Raw genomic sequence first — 17217 nt, 5'->3', positions numbered from 1 at the left:
AGTAACCACTGTGTGCAAAATGAATGATGTTAATATAGCTGTAATTAATAGAAGTATTTATATTAAGATTTGATTACTGTGAATTATTGATTTGTTAAAACTTGGAGAAACTATAATAAAAATGTTTACTGAATTAACTTTACTACATTTAGTCTCAAGGTCAACTCTTTGTATATCCTCTTATTAATTATTTACTTCATACTTATGAAAACTCTTTGAAATACTTTTTTAATTAGCAGGAAAGAAGGTAAACTAAACTTTCAACTTGTAATTTTACTTATACTTTTGATTTTTCAACTTTTTATTATAACAGGTCCAAACAGAAAACTTGCAAAAAGTAACACCCATAAACCTACCACTTAGAGTCAACATCTAATTATAACTTTTTCATGCCTGGTTTTAGAATCTTGATTGGAGTTGGTTAACAGAATGACTTGCTACTTATTCACTGTCCCCAAACCTATGGAAGTTGTCGCAGCACGTGTTGGAAATTTGTTTTTCTCCCATGAAATCATTCTTCAGACACCAGCAAATTGAAGAAATGACCATGATCAGAAAATATGCATGATTTTACAAGGACAGTATTTTCACTTTGGGTAATTTTAATCTCTGAAGAGACAGAATCTTAAACGTTAGTGGACTTGTTTAAATACGATAGCTATTTAAGCACAGCAATCCATTTGTTTTCAAACTTGATAAAACGTTTAACTGACTAAAAACATCTTTTGTCATTTAACTTTTGGGCATAAGGCCAAAAGTGTGTGTGTGTGTGTGTGTGTGTGTGTGTGTGTGTGTGTGTGTGTGTATACATATATATATATATATATATATATATATATATATATATATATATATATGACTAACATGCATTCAAGGTAAAAGTTGTTTGCCTTTGTTTCTGTGGAAGAGACTGCTCACAAGTAAAACTGTACTTCATGAAGATTAAACTCTACCTCCTTGTGTTGCATTCAAAAATGCTCTTCCTGGCATCATAAGGAGTTAATCTTAATAGTTTCATTTTTACTGCACATTTGACAGTATCCTTTTTTTCTTTTTTTTTAATGTTTATTTTTGAGAGAGACACAGAGCATGAGCAGGGGATGGGGCAGAGAGAGAGGGAAACACAGAATCTGAAGCAGGCTCCAGGCTCTGAGCTGTCAGCACAGAGCCCTTTGCAGGGCTTGAACTCACAAACCATGAGATCATGACCTGAGCTGATGTTGGATGCCTAACCGACTGAGCCACCCAGGGACCCCAGCATCTGTGTCTTTAATACCAGTTGATTCAAATAAGTCTTGTTAAGTGTGCTATGTGTATATGTATTTAAGATGTACATTTAATAATATCAAGAAAATGCCGTTAATTTATAATATGTTTGAAAACTGTTGTTTTTTCATTTGTAAAAAATGGGTCATTTGTTTAATGAATTTTTCATGTTCTACAAATGTATAAAGGTCTACACTCTCTTATCTGTAATTCCAAATATAAAGCTCTGAAAACATTTTTCATAAGCTTGGTAACAAAACTCATTTGCTTGCAAATCTAACCTGAACTGATATTGAATCTGCTTATCCCATTTAGTGTGAATATTCATTTATTTTGCTGTGGAAATAGTAACATGTTTGATTATTGGGGGCGGGGGAGCGCTGCCACAGACCCTGCTGGGTGTTTATGGAGGATGGTATATGCACTGAATTACTTTTCTAAAATCTGAAAATTTTGTAATTCTGAAACATTGGGCCCTAAGGGTTTCAGATAAAGGATTGTCCATCTGTCATCTGTTAAATAAATAAATTAGAAGGTCTTTTGTGTTTTTTAAAAAAATGTGAAATGCTTTTATATTCTAGACAGTTTTCCACTTTGTGTATTAAATGATTTTTAAATTACTTGTAGAATCTCTATTCATTATAATCAGATTACAACAGAATGTTTGAATATGGTTTGGGAATGGGATGGTTCCATGAAGTGGAACTGAAGCACAGAATAACATAACAGGCCCTCACTGTACTTTCCTTAGGAATTAAACAGGACTTATAGTAAAAACAGTATTGGGTAGCTTCTTTTAATATAGTCTTTTCTCCCGTCACCACTCTCCATGTCTAAAAACCATACTCACTCATATCTTGCTCTATAAACTGAGGTCTTAGTCACACCATCCTCATTTTCCTAGTACTGTCATTTTCCATCATCTAAGTTTGAAATCTTGGGGCTGTCTTCTAACTTTTTAGTCATCTGGTACTACTGTTTCTCTAAATATGGAAATCGTGTCTGCTGTTTTAATAGGCAGCCTGTCCCTTGCTTCTCTAGTTCTAGGTATGTATGTGTTTATTTATTTTGTTTTTATTTATTTTGAGAGAGAGAGAGAGCAGGGGAGGGGCAGAAAGAGAGGGAGAGAATCCCAAGCAGGCTCTGTGCTGTGAGTGCAGAGCCTGACATAGGACTTGGAACTCATGAGCCGTGAGATGGTGACCTGGACCAAAATCACAAGTCAGACGCTTAATCAACTGAGCCAGTTGCCCCTATTTTATTTATTTATTTACTTACTTACTTATTTATTTTAAGGAGGCTTCATACCCAGCATGGAGCCCAGTGTAGGGCTTGAATTCCCAACCATGAGATCAGGACCTCTCTTGAGCTGAGATCAAGAGGCAGACTTAACCGACTAAGTCACCCAGATACCCCTCTAGTTCTAGGTTTTAATCAATGAAACATTTATTGGATACCTGTTGCTTAGAATATTGAGCTAGATGGTAAGATCAGAAACCCTTAACAAAAGCATTACAAGAATGCTTATCTGGGAGTTTGAACACTGCAAGCCATCCAAGCATTGAAATGATTATTAAAGAAATTTATTGTTTAGATGACTGCATATTTTCTAAATTTCACTGTAATAATTGATAAGAGATCTGTGTTCGGGTGTGGCCAGTTTATGGTGTGGCTGGGGTGACGTCAGGGTAGCCTGATGCATGTAATACAGGCAGGTGTTCTGACTCAGTACAGTAAATTATAGTGAGATCACCTCAGACTTGTTTCTGATGCATGGGTTGACTTTTTTACTGGGTCACACCTTTTCAGAGTGGAATGGCGATTGTAAATGGTATACATTTCATTTTCTAATTCCAGCAATATTACGAAAAGCTAAGAAAATCAATCCAGAAAACGGGCTGGAACAAGTTGTTTTAACTTCGTTTTGCTTTCTGGAAGTTAAAATAGCTAAGCTTTGCTAATATTATATGCCTAGAACAGACGAGGTCCCAGACATTTGTAGGTAATAAAAGTCCTATGAACAGTACAGGTAAGTACATTTATTGAAGGGAGAGGGCAGAGTGGTCTTGTTTTAATGAAGGCTTGAAATCCTATTTACCACTTCCCATTTCCACTGTTACTACCTTCGTAACCTTAGGCCTCCAGTTTCCTAACCGCTTGGCTTCTCTGCCTCCATTCTAAGCCATTTTGCAGCCATTTTGGCCCTAAAGTACTGTTTTCCCACACTTCTCTGCCCAAGGCTACAGGGCCCCCGGATCCTCATCTCCCTTGTCCGGTTTTGGTCCCACTAGGCTTTGAGCTTACAGGATTACTGTCCAACCTACTTTTATATGCTACCTTTATTTCCCTTGTGTTCATCTCATTCCCATCTCTACTCTTTAACTTTGCCTTTTTTGTTTTGGGTAATATATGCACATGATCCATAACTTGAAAGAACAGAAGACTGCAGTACAAAGAAAGTCTTTCTGTTCTCTAGTCATTCAGCTCCCTCTCCCTGAAGAAAAACAGCATGCAAGCCTTTCAAAATCTGGGCCTGGCCAAACCTGTTATACCACTCCTTTCCATCACTCGGGCTTCAAGAAAGGTGCAATACTCTTTGAGCTACCTGGATGACCCCCTTCCCCCAAACAGACACACACTCGCGTGCTTATTCTGTTTCTTTTGGGATGGCCTTCATAAAGCCCTCACTGGATCAATATTCTGGCACGTTAATCGGTGCTCAGAAAAACACCTGAAGGATGAAAGATGTGGTCAGATTGAATATCTTCCTCTTCTGAACTTGTACAATACTTTTATTGCAACAGGTCTATTGCTCCTGAATTCGTGCAGGACCCGTGCCTGAAGCATGTGGTTGTCACAAGGTATAAACCACAAAAGGACAAACGGAGCAGCTACCACAGAGAGCACGCGAGTGGATTTCTGCGCAAGAACAAACTGACCAATCCCTCGTCCCAGGCGCCCTGTCCTTCCCTCTATATCTCTGCTTCCCTTCTCTTTCATGGCAGGAAACCAGCATTGCGCAGAGAGGAGCGCAAGTACCTCCGCAGGCGGGCGGCCGGGAGAATTTTGTCCCGCCCGCTCCCCGTCTCCTAGTGGCGCTGGGAGAGCTACGTCGGCGTGCGTGGCTGCGCAGCCGCAGTGCCGGGCGAGTGGGCGGGGCCGGCTGTTGGCGGCGGTTGGCGCGGCCCGAGAGGCGGCTGCACGTGCAGGCGGGGGCGATGCGTCACTGATCGGTGAGGCGCGGCCTTAGGGTCGGCCTCCCCCTGGAGTCTGCGGCTGGCCCCTTCTCAGTTAGTGCCTTCCGCCAAGGTTGGGGGTGGGTGCAGCGGCCGTTGAGATTGGGGGTGTCAGGACGCTCACCGAGTAGGGGCGGCCCGCGGCCCTTTTCGGGCGGAGGGGTTGGCGAGGGAGAAGTAGGCTGTGTGAGCAGGGAAGTATGCGAGAAAAGGGGCACAGAACTCTCTGGCTCGCCCTGCGGAAGGAGGCCGGGTCTCCGGAGACAGGGTGGAAACTGGGGGGTGGGGGGGTGGCGTGGGTACTCACGAGGCTGGGGATCCTTTCCTCCCCCATCTAGGAGGAACAAGGATGAATATGACTCAAGCTCGGGTTCTGGTGGCCGCAGTGGTGGGTCTGGTGGTTGTCCTTCTCTACGCCTCCATCCACAAGATCGAGGAAGGACACTTGGCTGTGTACTACAGGTGAGCAGCGTGTGCAGTCAGTTCAGATTCCGGAGTAGGTTGAAAGGGGACTCCCGTTAAGAGTGAGTCTACGAAGTTGTCCCCTCTTGCAGCATCGGGGAGCTCTCCAGTCCTAGGAAGTGATTTTCGTCCCAGCCCTAGGGGAGGATGAGGGTCAAGCACCCTCTAAGTATTGGACAGTTTTATTGATCTCTGCATTTTGTGCAGAGGTTCAGATTTTCTACATTTATTCCTAATAGACCGCAAACTCAATTATTTGTGGGAAAAACGAAGAAGGAAGAAAGGCAGTAGTCGCTCCACTGTGACTGAAGAGGTAGATAAGTCATTGTTATATTCCATACAGCTGTACAGGCTTTTAGTTTGTAGTCACAGATGCCATTTAGAAACTCTGCTCTTGTTTGTGGTCGTTTCTTCGATTTTTTTCCCCTGATAGCCCGTAGTGACTGGTTTTGGCTTAGGAGGCCATGATGACCATGACAGTTGTTATATCTCTGGAACTTGAGAGACATAAATATAGCATTGATGGGCCATCCTCCTCCCACCTTACCCTTTCTTTTCAAATTGAGGAAAGGAGTAGCGTGGGATGTGTTGCTGTCTAATTGAGATGGAATAGCTTTTCCTTCAATGTAGTTACAACCAGTTCCTTTTGATGTAGACCGAGGACAATTTGGAGAAATTGCAATAATGTATTTGAAGGAACTTCAACTTTACTTTCAGATCCATCAAATCTTAGAAACGGTCTTTCCTGTGAAGTGCTAGTTTCAAATACAATTTTAGTGATAGGTCTTAGCAGATGGAGATCTAGCATAACAAATGACAGATTAATTCATATTTCCATCTGGTTCAGCGTTGTCTTCCTAATGGTAAAACCAAGGAAGGAACATTTCCAGGTATGGCTCTCAAAGAATTAGAGACAGACTTCAGTTCATTTTTTCTTAGTTATTTGTTATGAATTATTTGCAAACTTATTAATGTTTTCAAGATAAGAAGCCAGGTTCTATGAATTTACTATTCACTATGTAAACAGGACTTTTTTATACCTGCCTGCCAAGTGCCTCCTTTTTAGAATTTCCAAGATGTACTTTCATATTTCTCACATTTCAGAATTTGGTGAACAAGCCCACACTTACATACTATCTGTTTATAATTTTATCCTTTCACCCTTCATCTTTTCCATGCCAAGTTTTTGTTGTTATTTTTAACACAGACTTTATGCCTCCAGTATTTTAATATAGGTAGGTAGAAAAAAAGAGTCTTGAGCCTCAGAAATTTTCTCTTTATTTGAAAGTTTGTGTTGTGTTCTTTTTTCAACCTGGTGATGAAATGTATTATGTTTTAATAGGGCTCATGTTATGTACAGTTAAAGTACAGCAACTGAGAGCCATTAGAATTTTTTTCACAATTATTTCTCAGAAGCTTAAAGATGAGGGAGGATCCTTTGTACGGAGAGCAGTGCTAGAGACCCAGAGGTATCCTTGTTTGAGCTTATGAAACAAAGTGTAACATTGGCAGTTTAATTTGATCTTTTTTCACCTTTGGCAGATATTTTAGAGACCAGTAATTGTTCCTCATGAGCAACTCATATTAGTGAGGCTTTAGTAGGTCCATAGCATGAGTAAGAGTGAATATTTATTATAGCATTTTAGATTTGGAAAGAGGATTTCTGTCTTTATAATCTTGTCAAATTGAAACATCTTTTTGCAGGGGAGGAGCTTTACTAACTAGCCCCAGTGGACCAGGCTATCATATCATGTTGCCTTTCATTACTACGTTCAGATCTGTGCAGGTGAGTGATTCCTAGGGAAGCCCCCACGCTGGGTAGACAAGTGTGACAGGAATAGTTACCACATTCATGGGTGGAGGTGGATTTCCTTATTGCTTAAGCAAATGGTGGTATTTACTTAAAAGCAGGAGTTACAAAGTTCAGAGTACAACTGTCACAGCATAAGTTCTGGTTTTGAACCACCTCACTCTCTTGAAGTGTGTTAGAAGTATGAGCCAGGCAACTTGGAAGGACCCACCTCCCCCATCTATATAGTGGTATGCAGCATGTTTTTTGTTTCTCATGTCAAAGTAAAATAGGACTTTGAAACACAGAAGTACAAACCAGTGATTACTTGGTTTAGAAAGGTGTTTGGTTTCCATAGAGACCAGTTCCTGGGCCACTGTTAACCAGGAGGATCTGAATTTTTACACACAACTTTTCTGCCTGGGACATTAAGCACAATTTTATATGGAACCTTTTTGAGTGTTTTATTTTGACAGCATCCCTGAATATTTGAAATAAGCATCTGTCCGTTGAAAACAGTATCTTGGCTTTGGGAGACAGTTAGTAAATATCTTTTGTTATAACAAGATGAAAAAACAGGATTAGATTGTGCCTACTTTTGCAACCTCAGTGTGATCATACATCATTGGATTCAGAAGTTTGTGTAGCATCTGCTGTTAATTTTTCCAGAACTCAGGAAAATTCAATGTTTTTAATCTTGTAATTTAAGTCTAGGCTTCCTTCTAGTGAGAGTTTCATTACGAATACTTAAATCCTCCAGATTTCCTTCCAGTTCCCTTTTAGATGGCTTTGGGCAAGAATTGTGTCCATTGAAGTGAAATGTAGTGTTCTTCTCCTAGTCAGACTTACTTCCATATTGTTTTCCCTTGTTTATTTTTTCATTCTTACCTTGGTTCATGTTGTCGCCTCTTCTCTCACCAACTCTCCTTCATTACTGCTCTCCTATCTCAATCTTGCTAGCCTTTTAAAGTCTCACTGCAAATCCTTCTTCTAATCTATAGCTCCTAAAGTCTGTATGGTAAATTTTGGCTCTTAGTCATGTTTCCTTTAGTAATGTTGTTTGTACTCTCAAAGTTGCTTTGTGTATTTTCTTTCCAGAGAGTCTCCAAACTTCCTGAAGGCAGAGGTTGTAACACATTTGTATTTCTGACCTTTCTGCTTATGAAAGTTGTTAAATTGAGCTGATTTCTTAGGAAGCAGTATGGTGTAGTGAACATGGGGCCAGAAACCTGGAGACTTAGGTAATGGCTCTGGCTCTGGCACTAATTGGTTACATGACTTTGCAAAAATGACTTAACCATTGTTATTCCTCCATGAAAGAAGGGGTTTTAATTACATGACCTCAACAACAGCCCAGTCAGTAATGATGTTATCAATGGCATCATCAGACCCTTAGAGATAAGGAGCTTTTTAAAAATCTTGTTCAAAGTCAGTCAAATCTGTTTCTGCTTTCTTGGAGCTTAGTATTTTGAGTCATACTGATGCGGAGATATATAAGAGATACAGACAGTAAACATTAAAACAAATTTAAAGGTTAGCTGCATACAGCAGATATGCAGTGTATATGTATATATACATATATAATAATAAATTGTCAAACTATTAAGACATGAAATTTGTAAAAAGATTTTAGTGTAAACTAATATACATCTACAAAATATTAAAGGCTGGATCCATTGTGGCTAAATAGTAGTGCTCTTTCTTCATACGGGACACAATAACATTCTAGGAAAGGATTGCATTAATAAAACTTTTAAGAGACTGTTCTTATAAGAACAAGACATTTACTTTTAGGAATTTTTGGAACGCATGAGAAGACAACCTGTATAAACAAGTGGCTTAACGAACTTGGCAGTTGAAAGGAATGTATAAGTAGCATCTCGGGAAATGTGAAATCCTGTATATGAAATAAAAAGAAAAAAAGCTATGCTTATTAGGGAAATATAAAAACTTTCAGCCTTTAAAGTATATTACATAACTAAAGACTTAAGATTTTTTTTTCTATGTTTATTTATTTTTGATAGAACATAAGGCAGGGGAGGAGAAGGGAGAGAGGGAGACAAAGAGTCTGAAGCAGGCTCCAGGCTCTGAGCTGTCAGCACAGAGCTCGACATGGGGCCGGAACCCACAGACCACGAGATCATGACCTAAGCTGAAGTCAATCGCCCAACCGACTGAGCCACCCAGGCGCCCCTAAAAAGACTTAAAATAAATATTCATACTGGGAAGATGATGATTTTGGAGATAATTTAAAAGAACTATAAAAGGACATGAAGATAGGATATTGAGGATTTAATGTTTGAACTCTTTCCTAGTTCTTTAAGGTTAGAGAATATCCTCTAGGTTTGTTTTTTGTTAAATTTTTTTAATGCGAATGCGTACACGTCTGGGAGGGGCAGAGAGAGGGAGACACAGAATCTGAAGCAGGCTCCAGGCTCCAAGCTGTCAGCACAGAGCCGGACCCTGGGCTCGAACTCATAAACTGTGAGATCATGACCTGAGCCAAAGTTGGACACTTAACCGATTGAGCCACCCAGGTGCCCCTATCCTCTAGGTTTAAATAGGGATGTATATTAAGAGTTGACGTGGAATATGGAAATTGAATTTGGTTAATGTTTTGAAGGAAATAAATTGAACTCCTCTCTTCACCTCCCCTCACTGTGCCTAGAACCTGTCACTAATGTTTACCGTCACCCTAATCTCCCAACCCTAGGGTTGTATTCTATTCTTTTCTCCCCTGGAATGTTATATGCAACCAGTTATTACATCCTTCCTCTGTTAGGTCTCCTGGACTGACAGCTTTCAATTTCCATGGCCTTTACTACATTAACTTAAATAAATCAATACTTTAGCTTCCCAGCTGGTTTTTCTACCTCCAGATAAGATGGATAATGAGGACTGCATCACATATAAGCACAGAAATTAGGAAAAAACATATTTTGAAAGGTTCATTTGGTGGCTATATGTTAGATGAGCTAGGGAGAGCCCAAGCCCACCAGTGAACATTTAGGACCCACTGTCTAATTTCACATTCTCTTCTCAGAATTTGCACTCTCCTCTATATCGCCCCTTTTGCTCCAGGCAAGCCAGCTTGCTTCCTATCATTATACATGTGGTTTGTCCTCAGTTGTGTGTATTTGATAGGATAGCTCCTTTTTTAAATTTCTGAAGCTTTATTAAACATTTCAAACAACAGTGAAACAAACACACCAGAAATAAAGCTCCAGAATAGCAGTCCAGATGTTCCTCAAGTGTAGCCTCATGGTCCCATTTCCTAGATGGACTGCCTCCCTTCGCACTCAGGCAAGAGAAAGATGGATGGTTTGGACTGGAAAGACAACAATGTTGGTCCCTATGGGCAGGGCCAGGAGAAAGTGTCATTTGCCAATACTTGTTACTTAAGCGCAGAAAAAGCAAAAAGCCAGTGACCGTCACAAGGTCTTCCTGTGTGTTCTTCATAATGTACAGTCTATATGCTCAGCACTGAAGAAGCTCCTGGCACGAGGAGCTATTGAACCTAAGATGTGTTCTTATTTCTCTTCCTCTAGACGTGGCTTATAAATACTTCACCTCGGAGAGCTTTCCAAACTATTATTCTACTCTTTATCACTTACCTAGCAATTCAGTTTATAATCTGTTATTGTGTACATGTCATCAATTGCTTTATGAGGATTTTATGTCTTATGTGGGATTGTGAGCTTTTAGAAACAAAGATCATGCTTCCTTTTTTGTTTGTATTGCATAAAGTAATATGTTGCTGTATTCTTAAATAAGGTTCAGTGTGTCCAGAATATGCAGTGGAATTAAAGTTCAGAGCAGAAGTCCTAATGGTAGTATCCTTGTAGGTAAGCCATGTAGTTTGCAATCTTAGGCCAGCTCCAGGCAAATAAGGGACTCTGAGAGACTAAACATTGAAACTTTCTTTTTTTTTTTTTAATTCTTTTTTTTTTTTAATGTTTTATTTATTTTGGAGACAGAGAGAGGCAGAGCATGAGCAGGGGAGGGGCAGAGAGAGAGGGAGACACAGAATCTGAAACAGGCTCCAGGCTCTGAGCTGTCAGCACAGAGCCCGACACGGGGCTCGAACTCACGAACTGTGAGATCATGACCTGAGCCGAAGCCGTACGCCTAACCGACTGAGCCACCCAGGCGCCCCAACATTGAAACTTTCTAAGGGTGCCTTTTTTTTTTTTTTTTTTTTTTTGGCCCCAGCTCCCACCCCCAATCAACCTTCCCACTCTGGGTTGTCCATATGCATCTTGATTAGGACATTAGCTATAAAATATTTTGTTTTATTTTTCATATCTACTAGGATGCAAAAAGAAATTACTCTGATAGCTAATCTTTGGGGACTGAAATTGTAATGGAGCTCTTCTGTACTTACCTCTTAGCAGTTCTCTGTAGGTTTTCTTCTGGGACCAGTAGTTCTTTGACAATATGTGTCCTGAGTATTCATGAAATATTTTTTTTTTCCTCAGACAACACTACAAACTGATGAAGTTAAAAATGTGCCTTGCGGAACAAGGTAAGCTTTTCCCCTTGCTTACTAACCTCTCTTTAATTCAGATGGAGTTTCTGTCCACAAACTGTGATTACTTAAACTAATCTTTCAGATAGACATGATAGTAACCCAGGAGGATTTCTTTTCTGAGCATTATTTGAGTAAAGCTGTGTCTCCAAGCTTTCCATCTTAGAAGCCATTTGGTACTGGAAAAAGTAGTTTCGGAACCGGCAGACCTAACTTCATACATCAGCACTGCCCTGTGTGCTTTGTTGACTTTTTTTAATAGACTTTATTTTTTAGAGCACTTATAGTTTGATAGCTAAGCAAAAGGACAGAGAGTTCCCATATACTCCTTGTTCCCATACATGCCTTTATGGATTTAGTTAGGCTTAGTTTTCTTGTTTGTACAAGTTGGGTAATAAGACCTATCTTGCAGGGTTATTGTGAGGATTAGGATTAGTGTATATAAAGTGCCTAACCAGCACTTGACTCAGAGTACGTACTCAATAACAAATAGTTCGAATGAAATCATCTCACTTTCTTGTCATCTGTACTACTAAATGCTATCTAATTAGAGTTTCTGGTTCATGAGGTCTGGAATGAGGCTCAAGAATTTGCATTTCTAGCAGAAGTTTCCAGGCGATACTGCTGCTGCTGGTCTGGGGACCTTACTTTGAAAGTCTCTGCCCTAAAGAGTTTTAGGGACAGAACAGCAAGCAAAGCCTAGATTATTTCTAGAGTATAATCAGAACATTGAATTGTGTAACAAAAAAAAGAGTGTAAAATTCAAGGTATTTTTTTAAATGCCCTATTTGAAATGACTGTCAGTATTACAAGCCTGTAAAAGAGGTTTGGCCATCTCTGGACGGACAGAAATGCTTGTAAAAAGGGAGAATTTCCCTCTGTTTTAAGTTTATATATTTGATATCAGGTTCTTCCTAGATCTCTCTGTAACTCTCTTTTATGGATTTCCTTTAGAGAGGACTCAAAATTGGCAGCTGATGAGATTTGGGGTAAATTTTATCTTCATGCTTCCCTTATTTTCTCAGATTTTTTTCTGTGAGCAGGTATTACCTTTTATATCAGAAAGAAAATGTCCTTGTAAGTTGTTAGGAAGACTTAGTTGTTTAGTTTCAAAATCTCTAACTTCATGAATCTTAAATTGAGATTCACATGTACCTCAGGGTCTGTGCTAATAGGCCAGGAAGTACAGGAAGCCATTACTTAACAAGACCTATCTTTCTGCAGTGTCAATTTTACTTGAGGGTTTGAGGAGAAAGTCTTTTTTCATATTAGAGTAAATACAGTTTAAAAAGATTAAAACTCCTCATGAATTATTAAGATAAGGCAGGAGACCAAAAAAAAAAAAAAAAAGTGTCAGCCCGTGGCTGGCCTTAATACACCTTGGGGAACCATTTTACTTGGTCCCTTGATGGAAAAGTTTGAGAAGTGTACTGCGTTAGCTGTTGGCTTCAGTTAATAAGGGCAAAGTGCCTAAGTAGCCCTACATTATACATTTAGTCTTCATGTGAGCTGATTTGATTGCTTCAGTTACAGAGGTGAGACTTGGTTATGAGAGGAGCCAGATTAAATGTGTACAGGGATGTTTGAGTGGTGATTGAGTAGTGGTTATTTTAATTAATGAGTAGTGTATGACTTTAGATTTTCCTTCTAAATGTCTACCATGTGGGATATGTTTGACAATGTGGGAATCTGGGATTATGATAAATTTTATTTAGCTCACACTTTTTCCATTTCTTTGTTTTTAGTGGTGGGGTCATGATCTATATTGACCGAATAGAAGTGGTTAATATGTTGGCCCCCTGTGCAGGTATGGTACCCATATATTCTGTTGTTTTTATAGTTACAATTAGAGTATTTATATCTGAAGAGATTCCTTAAGGAATAAAAGGGTAGTTTTAAAGTTTTATGACCTCATTCATTTCTGATATGTATAAAAAAATGAGAATCTTTTCCATTTCTGGGAAATGGTGGCAGAAACAGGTCACAAGTCCTAAACAGAGTTGACTTTCTGTAACTTTATGTGTTACTCTTCTCTCATCTGAGTTTTCGAAGAGCAAGATGGTCATTGATTATTTCTAGAGTTTCTAGAAAGTAGCATTTTATCCAGTCAGGATGAGAGAATTTTCTTGCATGCTAAAAATCTGTAACAGATCAGAACACATTGATTTACAACCATAGAAAACTTCTAGTTGAGATTTGCTATAACTTGTAAAGTGATCTGAAAGTTCTCAGTATGGGGAAAACACTTCCTTGGTAAAAGATGAAAAGCCACAGAGATGGAGTGGTTACTATTCAAATCAAAAACTTAGAAGTTATGGAGAAAGATTTGCTTTTTTTTTTATGTTTGATTTTTTTTCCCCCCAATTTTTTTTTTTTTTATTGTGGTAAGATACATATAACTTAAAATTTACAGTCTCAAGTATTTTTCAGTGTACGGTTCAGTGGTATTATATACATTCACAGGGGTGCCTGGCAGGCTCAGTTCATAGAGCGTGTGACTCTTGATCTAAGGGTTATAAGTTCAAGCCCCACAGTGGGTGTAGAGATTACTTAAAAATAAAATCTTAAAAAAAAAAATTCACATTGTTTTGCAACCATTAACGCCATCTACCTCTTTTCATCTTGCAAAAATGAAACTACCCATTAAACATTAACTCCTATTTCCCTCTCTCCCCAGCCCCTGGCACCTACTGTTCTGTTTTCTGTCTCTATGATTTTGCCTACTCTTAAGTACCTTATAATAAGTGGAACCATAGTATTTGTCTTTTTGTGACTGGCATATTCACTTAGCATAATGTCCTCAAGGTTCGTCAATGTTGTAACATGTGTCACAATTTCCTTTTTTTCTAAGGCTGAATAATACTTTGTGTATATACCACATTTTGTTTGTCCACTTATCCATTGATGGAAACTTGGAGTGCTTCCACATTGTAGCTATTGTGAATAATACTTCTATGAACACAGGTGTATGTGGGTCTGTTTGAGACTCTGCTTTCATTTGAAAGATCTGCCATTTTATCTTGATCCTTTTTATTAAAATTTGCATGTATGTTGATACGTATAGGATACTGTGTTTGACAAAAACAGCTTAAAAAGGTGAAGTTACAGCCTTTTCCCTAAGGGTTTTTTTATTGTACTTCAGAAGACATGATACCAGCACACATATATACATAGATGTATGTATGTATTGATGTATGTTGGAATACAAGGTCATGCTAAATTTCATGGCACTGGTACAGGCACAAATAGCAAAAGAATTTCAGAGTAGAGAGCAAGCTGTATTACTGTCAAGTGGATTTGGATTATATTTTTCAGTTATTATTTTCCTTGTCTTTTTTTTCCATCTACTTTCCCTGGTTACAAATCAGTGGAATGGATTATGATTGGAAAAATAGACGAAGGGAATTTATTGCTGGTTCTCTAACCAGAGATAAGGAAACTGTTGGATCAACAGTTCATTTGGTAATGACCAAGCAAATGAGTTAGTCAGCAAGTATTTATTGATGGCCTATCAGTTGTGATCTGGAATCCAGTTATACCTGATATCCTCCGTGGGAAAGCCAGTAGAACTAGTCTTTGGGTCTGAAGGAAGAAAACAATGTTTTAATAGGTAGAGCATGGATCTGGTGTTATCTAGTATGTGCCCTTAGGCACATTTTTGAAATTCTGTTTCCTATTATGCAAAATTTGGAGGGGTTTTTTGTGGAAATTAAGTGGTAATATACATAAATTCCCTGATATAAAGCCTGGCCCAGTGAACGTTTGCTTCTTCTCCTTTGAGCCTGGTATCTTTTTACAGCCTTTAAAAACTACCTTTTCGTTGGGGAGGAGATGGGCTACATGGGGAATGGGTACTAAGGAAGGCACTTGAGCACTGTGTGTTATATGTAAGTGATGAATCACTAAATTCTACTCCTGGAACTTACCTTACACTATATGTTATCTAACTAGGATTTAAATAAAAATCTGAGGAAAAACAAAAAATCACCTTTCCAAAATGGTCGTTTGCAGCTGCTTCCTTCTTTTATTTCCACTGTTCTTCAATTGATTCAGGCCCTCTTTACCTCTTAGCTAAACTTTTGCTTTGCAGTAGTTGCCTTATACTTGCCCTGCCCCACAGTTCATCTTCACACTGCTGCCACAGTACAAATGTGATTGTGTCATGCCCTTGTTTGAAAATTTTGACAGTTCCTTATTACCTCCAAGATAATGTAGACTCTTCTTAGTATGGAATTCAAAATTTGCCCATTAGAATTGCAAATGTAGTAATATCTGGAAAATTCAGCACAAGAAATGCTCAATGTTTGTGAATTGTATTTCATGTTTTCCTATTCTGTTGTCACTTTTTCTCACGTATATTATAACTTTTACCTTGGCTGAATTAGAAGGTACATGGGTAAAAATGGATTGTACCTCTCCTTCAGTGTTTGATATCGTGAGGAACTACACTGCAGATTATGACAAGACCTTAATCTTCAATAAAATCCACCATGAACTGAACCAGTTTTGCAGTGCCCATACACTTCAAGAAGTTTACATTGAATTATTTGGTGAGTGTCTTATTTGTTTTAAATATGTGAATGATTAGTTGGAAATCTTAGTCAACTCTGTGGACGCTATAACAATATTAGTAAACATTATGTTATTTCAGCATTTCTTCTGAATTTATAATAGAGCATTTGTCTTTAAAATATTCTTTATCTGAAGTTTAAAATTTCTTATCATTAAATTAAGCAAATAGTTACTCAAAAGATATTTTAAGAATGAGAACCATTTTCTGAGATGCACTTTGTATAACTTGATAGAGATTAGAAAAGGATCATTATTTATAGACTATATTCTGTTTTTTTACTATGATAATTTAGTGAAAATTAGCTTTGTTGTTATTTTAATAGATAATTTGGGAAAATTTAGTAGAAGTCTGTTTCTTGGTGTTTCCCAAGACCCACCCCCATGTTTGATGATTTGCTAGGAAGACTGACCGGACTCAATAGATGTTCTACTCTCACCTAAGATGTATTATAGCAAAAAATATACAAAGTAAAATCCAGAGGAAGCCAGGCACAAGCTTCCAAGAATCTTCTCCCAGTGGAGTCATGCAAGGATACACTTTGGTATTAAACGGTGACAACACATATGAAAGGTTGTCTGCTAGGGAAGCTCATTAGATACTTACTGCCCAGAATTTTTATTGGAAGCTAACATATAGGCATCCTCTGCCTAGTACATAACAAAATTCCAGACTCCCAGAAGGAAGGCACATGTTCAGCGTAAACCACATTTGTTGTATGAACAGTTTAGGCACAGTGAGTCATTCTTACCAGTTCCTGGAATAGTGGAAATCCTTTCCAAATTCAAGTTCCCAGGTAACAGCCAAAGGCCAACTTACAGACAAGCCTTTCTAAGGATCACAGCTTCAGGACTGCTATGTTAACTCTTTTCTGCACAAGTTACTTTTCATTTGTGATAGTGAAAGCTGTGACCCGTGATTGGGTTGTTGCTGTTGGTTGCTCCCTTCTCCCTCCTGGAATTCTTAGTGAATTTCTTACAGGCAGGCATAGGGATGGTTAATCATTTTAGAGATCTACCAATTGATCCCTCATTGATGATTCACAACTCCTAGATGTATGAGACAACTGTCCTGATTTGTCACATCACTGGTCATTTTAATAATGGTGAGAGTACTATTGAGGTAGAAAATTTATAAGTTAAAAAGCCAAGTGAAGTGATAGCTTTATTGTCCATTCTTGTATACTTCAAAGACCTTCCCGTGAACTCTCCCCCCTCCCTTTTTATTTAAAAAAAAATTCTTTTAGACATTTATTTATTTATTGTTGAGACACGGGGCAAGACAGCATGAGCAGGGGAGGGACAGAGAGAGAGCAAGGGACACAAAATCTGAAGCAGGCTCCAGGCTCTGAGCTGCCAGCACAAAG

General features: G+C 38.6%; 2 protein-coding genes across 14 annotated transcripts in view; both read left to right on the top strand.

The window, feature by feature from the left end:
- CHUK (component of inhibitor of nuclear factor kappa B kinase complex) overlaps positions 1-1886 on the top strand; it is a 42512-nt gene extending 40626 nt beyond the window's left edge. For 3 of the 5 annotated variants that reach the window (XM_027062842.2, XM_015063116.3, XM_053207629.1), the window contains one exon: positions 404-1886. Coding sequence is in view for 2 of the 5 variants with exons in the window: in XM_015063116.3 (XP_014918602.2) it covers positions 404-433 (30 nt within the window). In the remaining 3 variants the exon portion in view is untranslated. The remainder of the gene's footprint in view (positions 1-403) is intronic. The other 2 variants (XR_003421250.2, XR_003421249.2) reach the window with 1 other exon arrangement.
- Positions 1887-4352: 2466 nt separating this feature from the next.
- Positions 4353-17217, top strand: part of ERLIN1 (ER lipid raft associated 1) — a 66123-nt gene continuing 53258 nt past the window's right edge. For 6 of the 9 annotated variants that reach the window (XR_003421248.2, XR_008292298.1, XM_027062837.2 and 3 more), the window contains exons 1-6: positions 4354-4499; positions 4841-4964; positions 6669-6750; positions 11232-11278; positions 13027-13088; positions 15706-15831. Coding sequence is in view for 7 of the 9 variants with exons in the window: in XM_027062837.2 (XP_026918638.1) it covers positions 4852-4964; positions 6669-6750; positions 11232-11278; positions 13027-13088; positions 15706-15831 (430 nt within the window). In the remaining 2 variants the exon portion in view is untranslated. Of the gene's footprint in view, positions 4500-4840; positions 4965-6668; positions 6751-11231; positions 11279-12235; positions 12271-13026; positions 13089-15705; positions 15832-17217 lie in introns of those variants that run through there. The other 3 variants (XM_027062836.2, XM_027062835.2, XM_053207632.1) reach the window with 3 other exon arrangements.

The sequence above is a fragment of the Acinonyx jubatus genome, chromosome D2, assembly GCF_027475565.1.
Source record: "Acinonyx jubatus isolate Ajub_Pintada_27869175 chromosome D2, VMU_Ajub_asm_v1.0, whole genome shotgun sequence".
Lineage (NCBI taxonomy): Eukaryota > Metazoa > Chordata > Mammalia > Carnivora > Felidae > Acinonyx > Acinonyx jubatus.
Note: the sequence above shows the minus strand (reverse complement) of the source record. Positions and strands in the feature narration are given on the sequence as shown.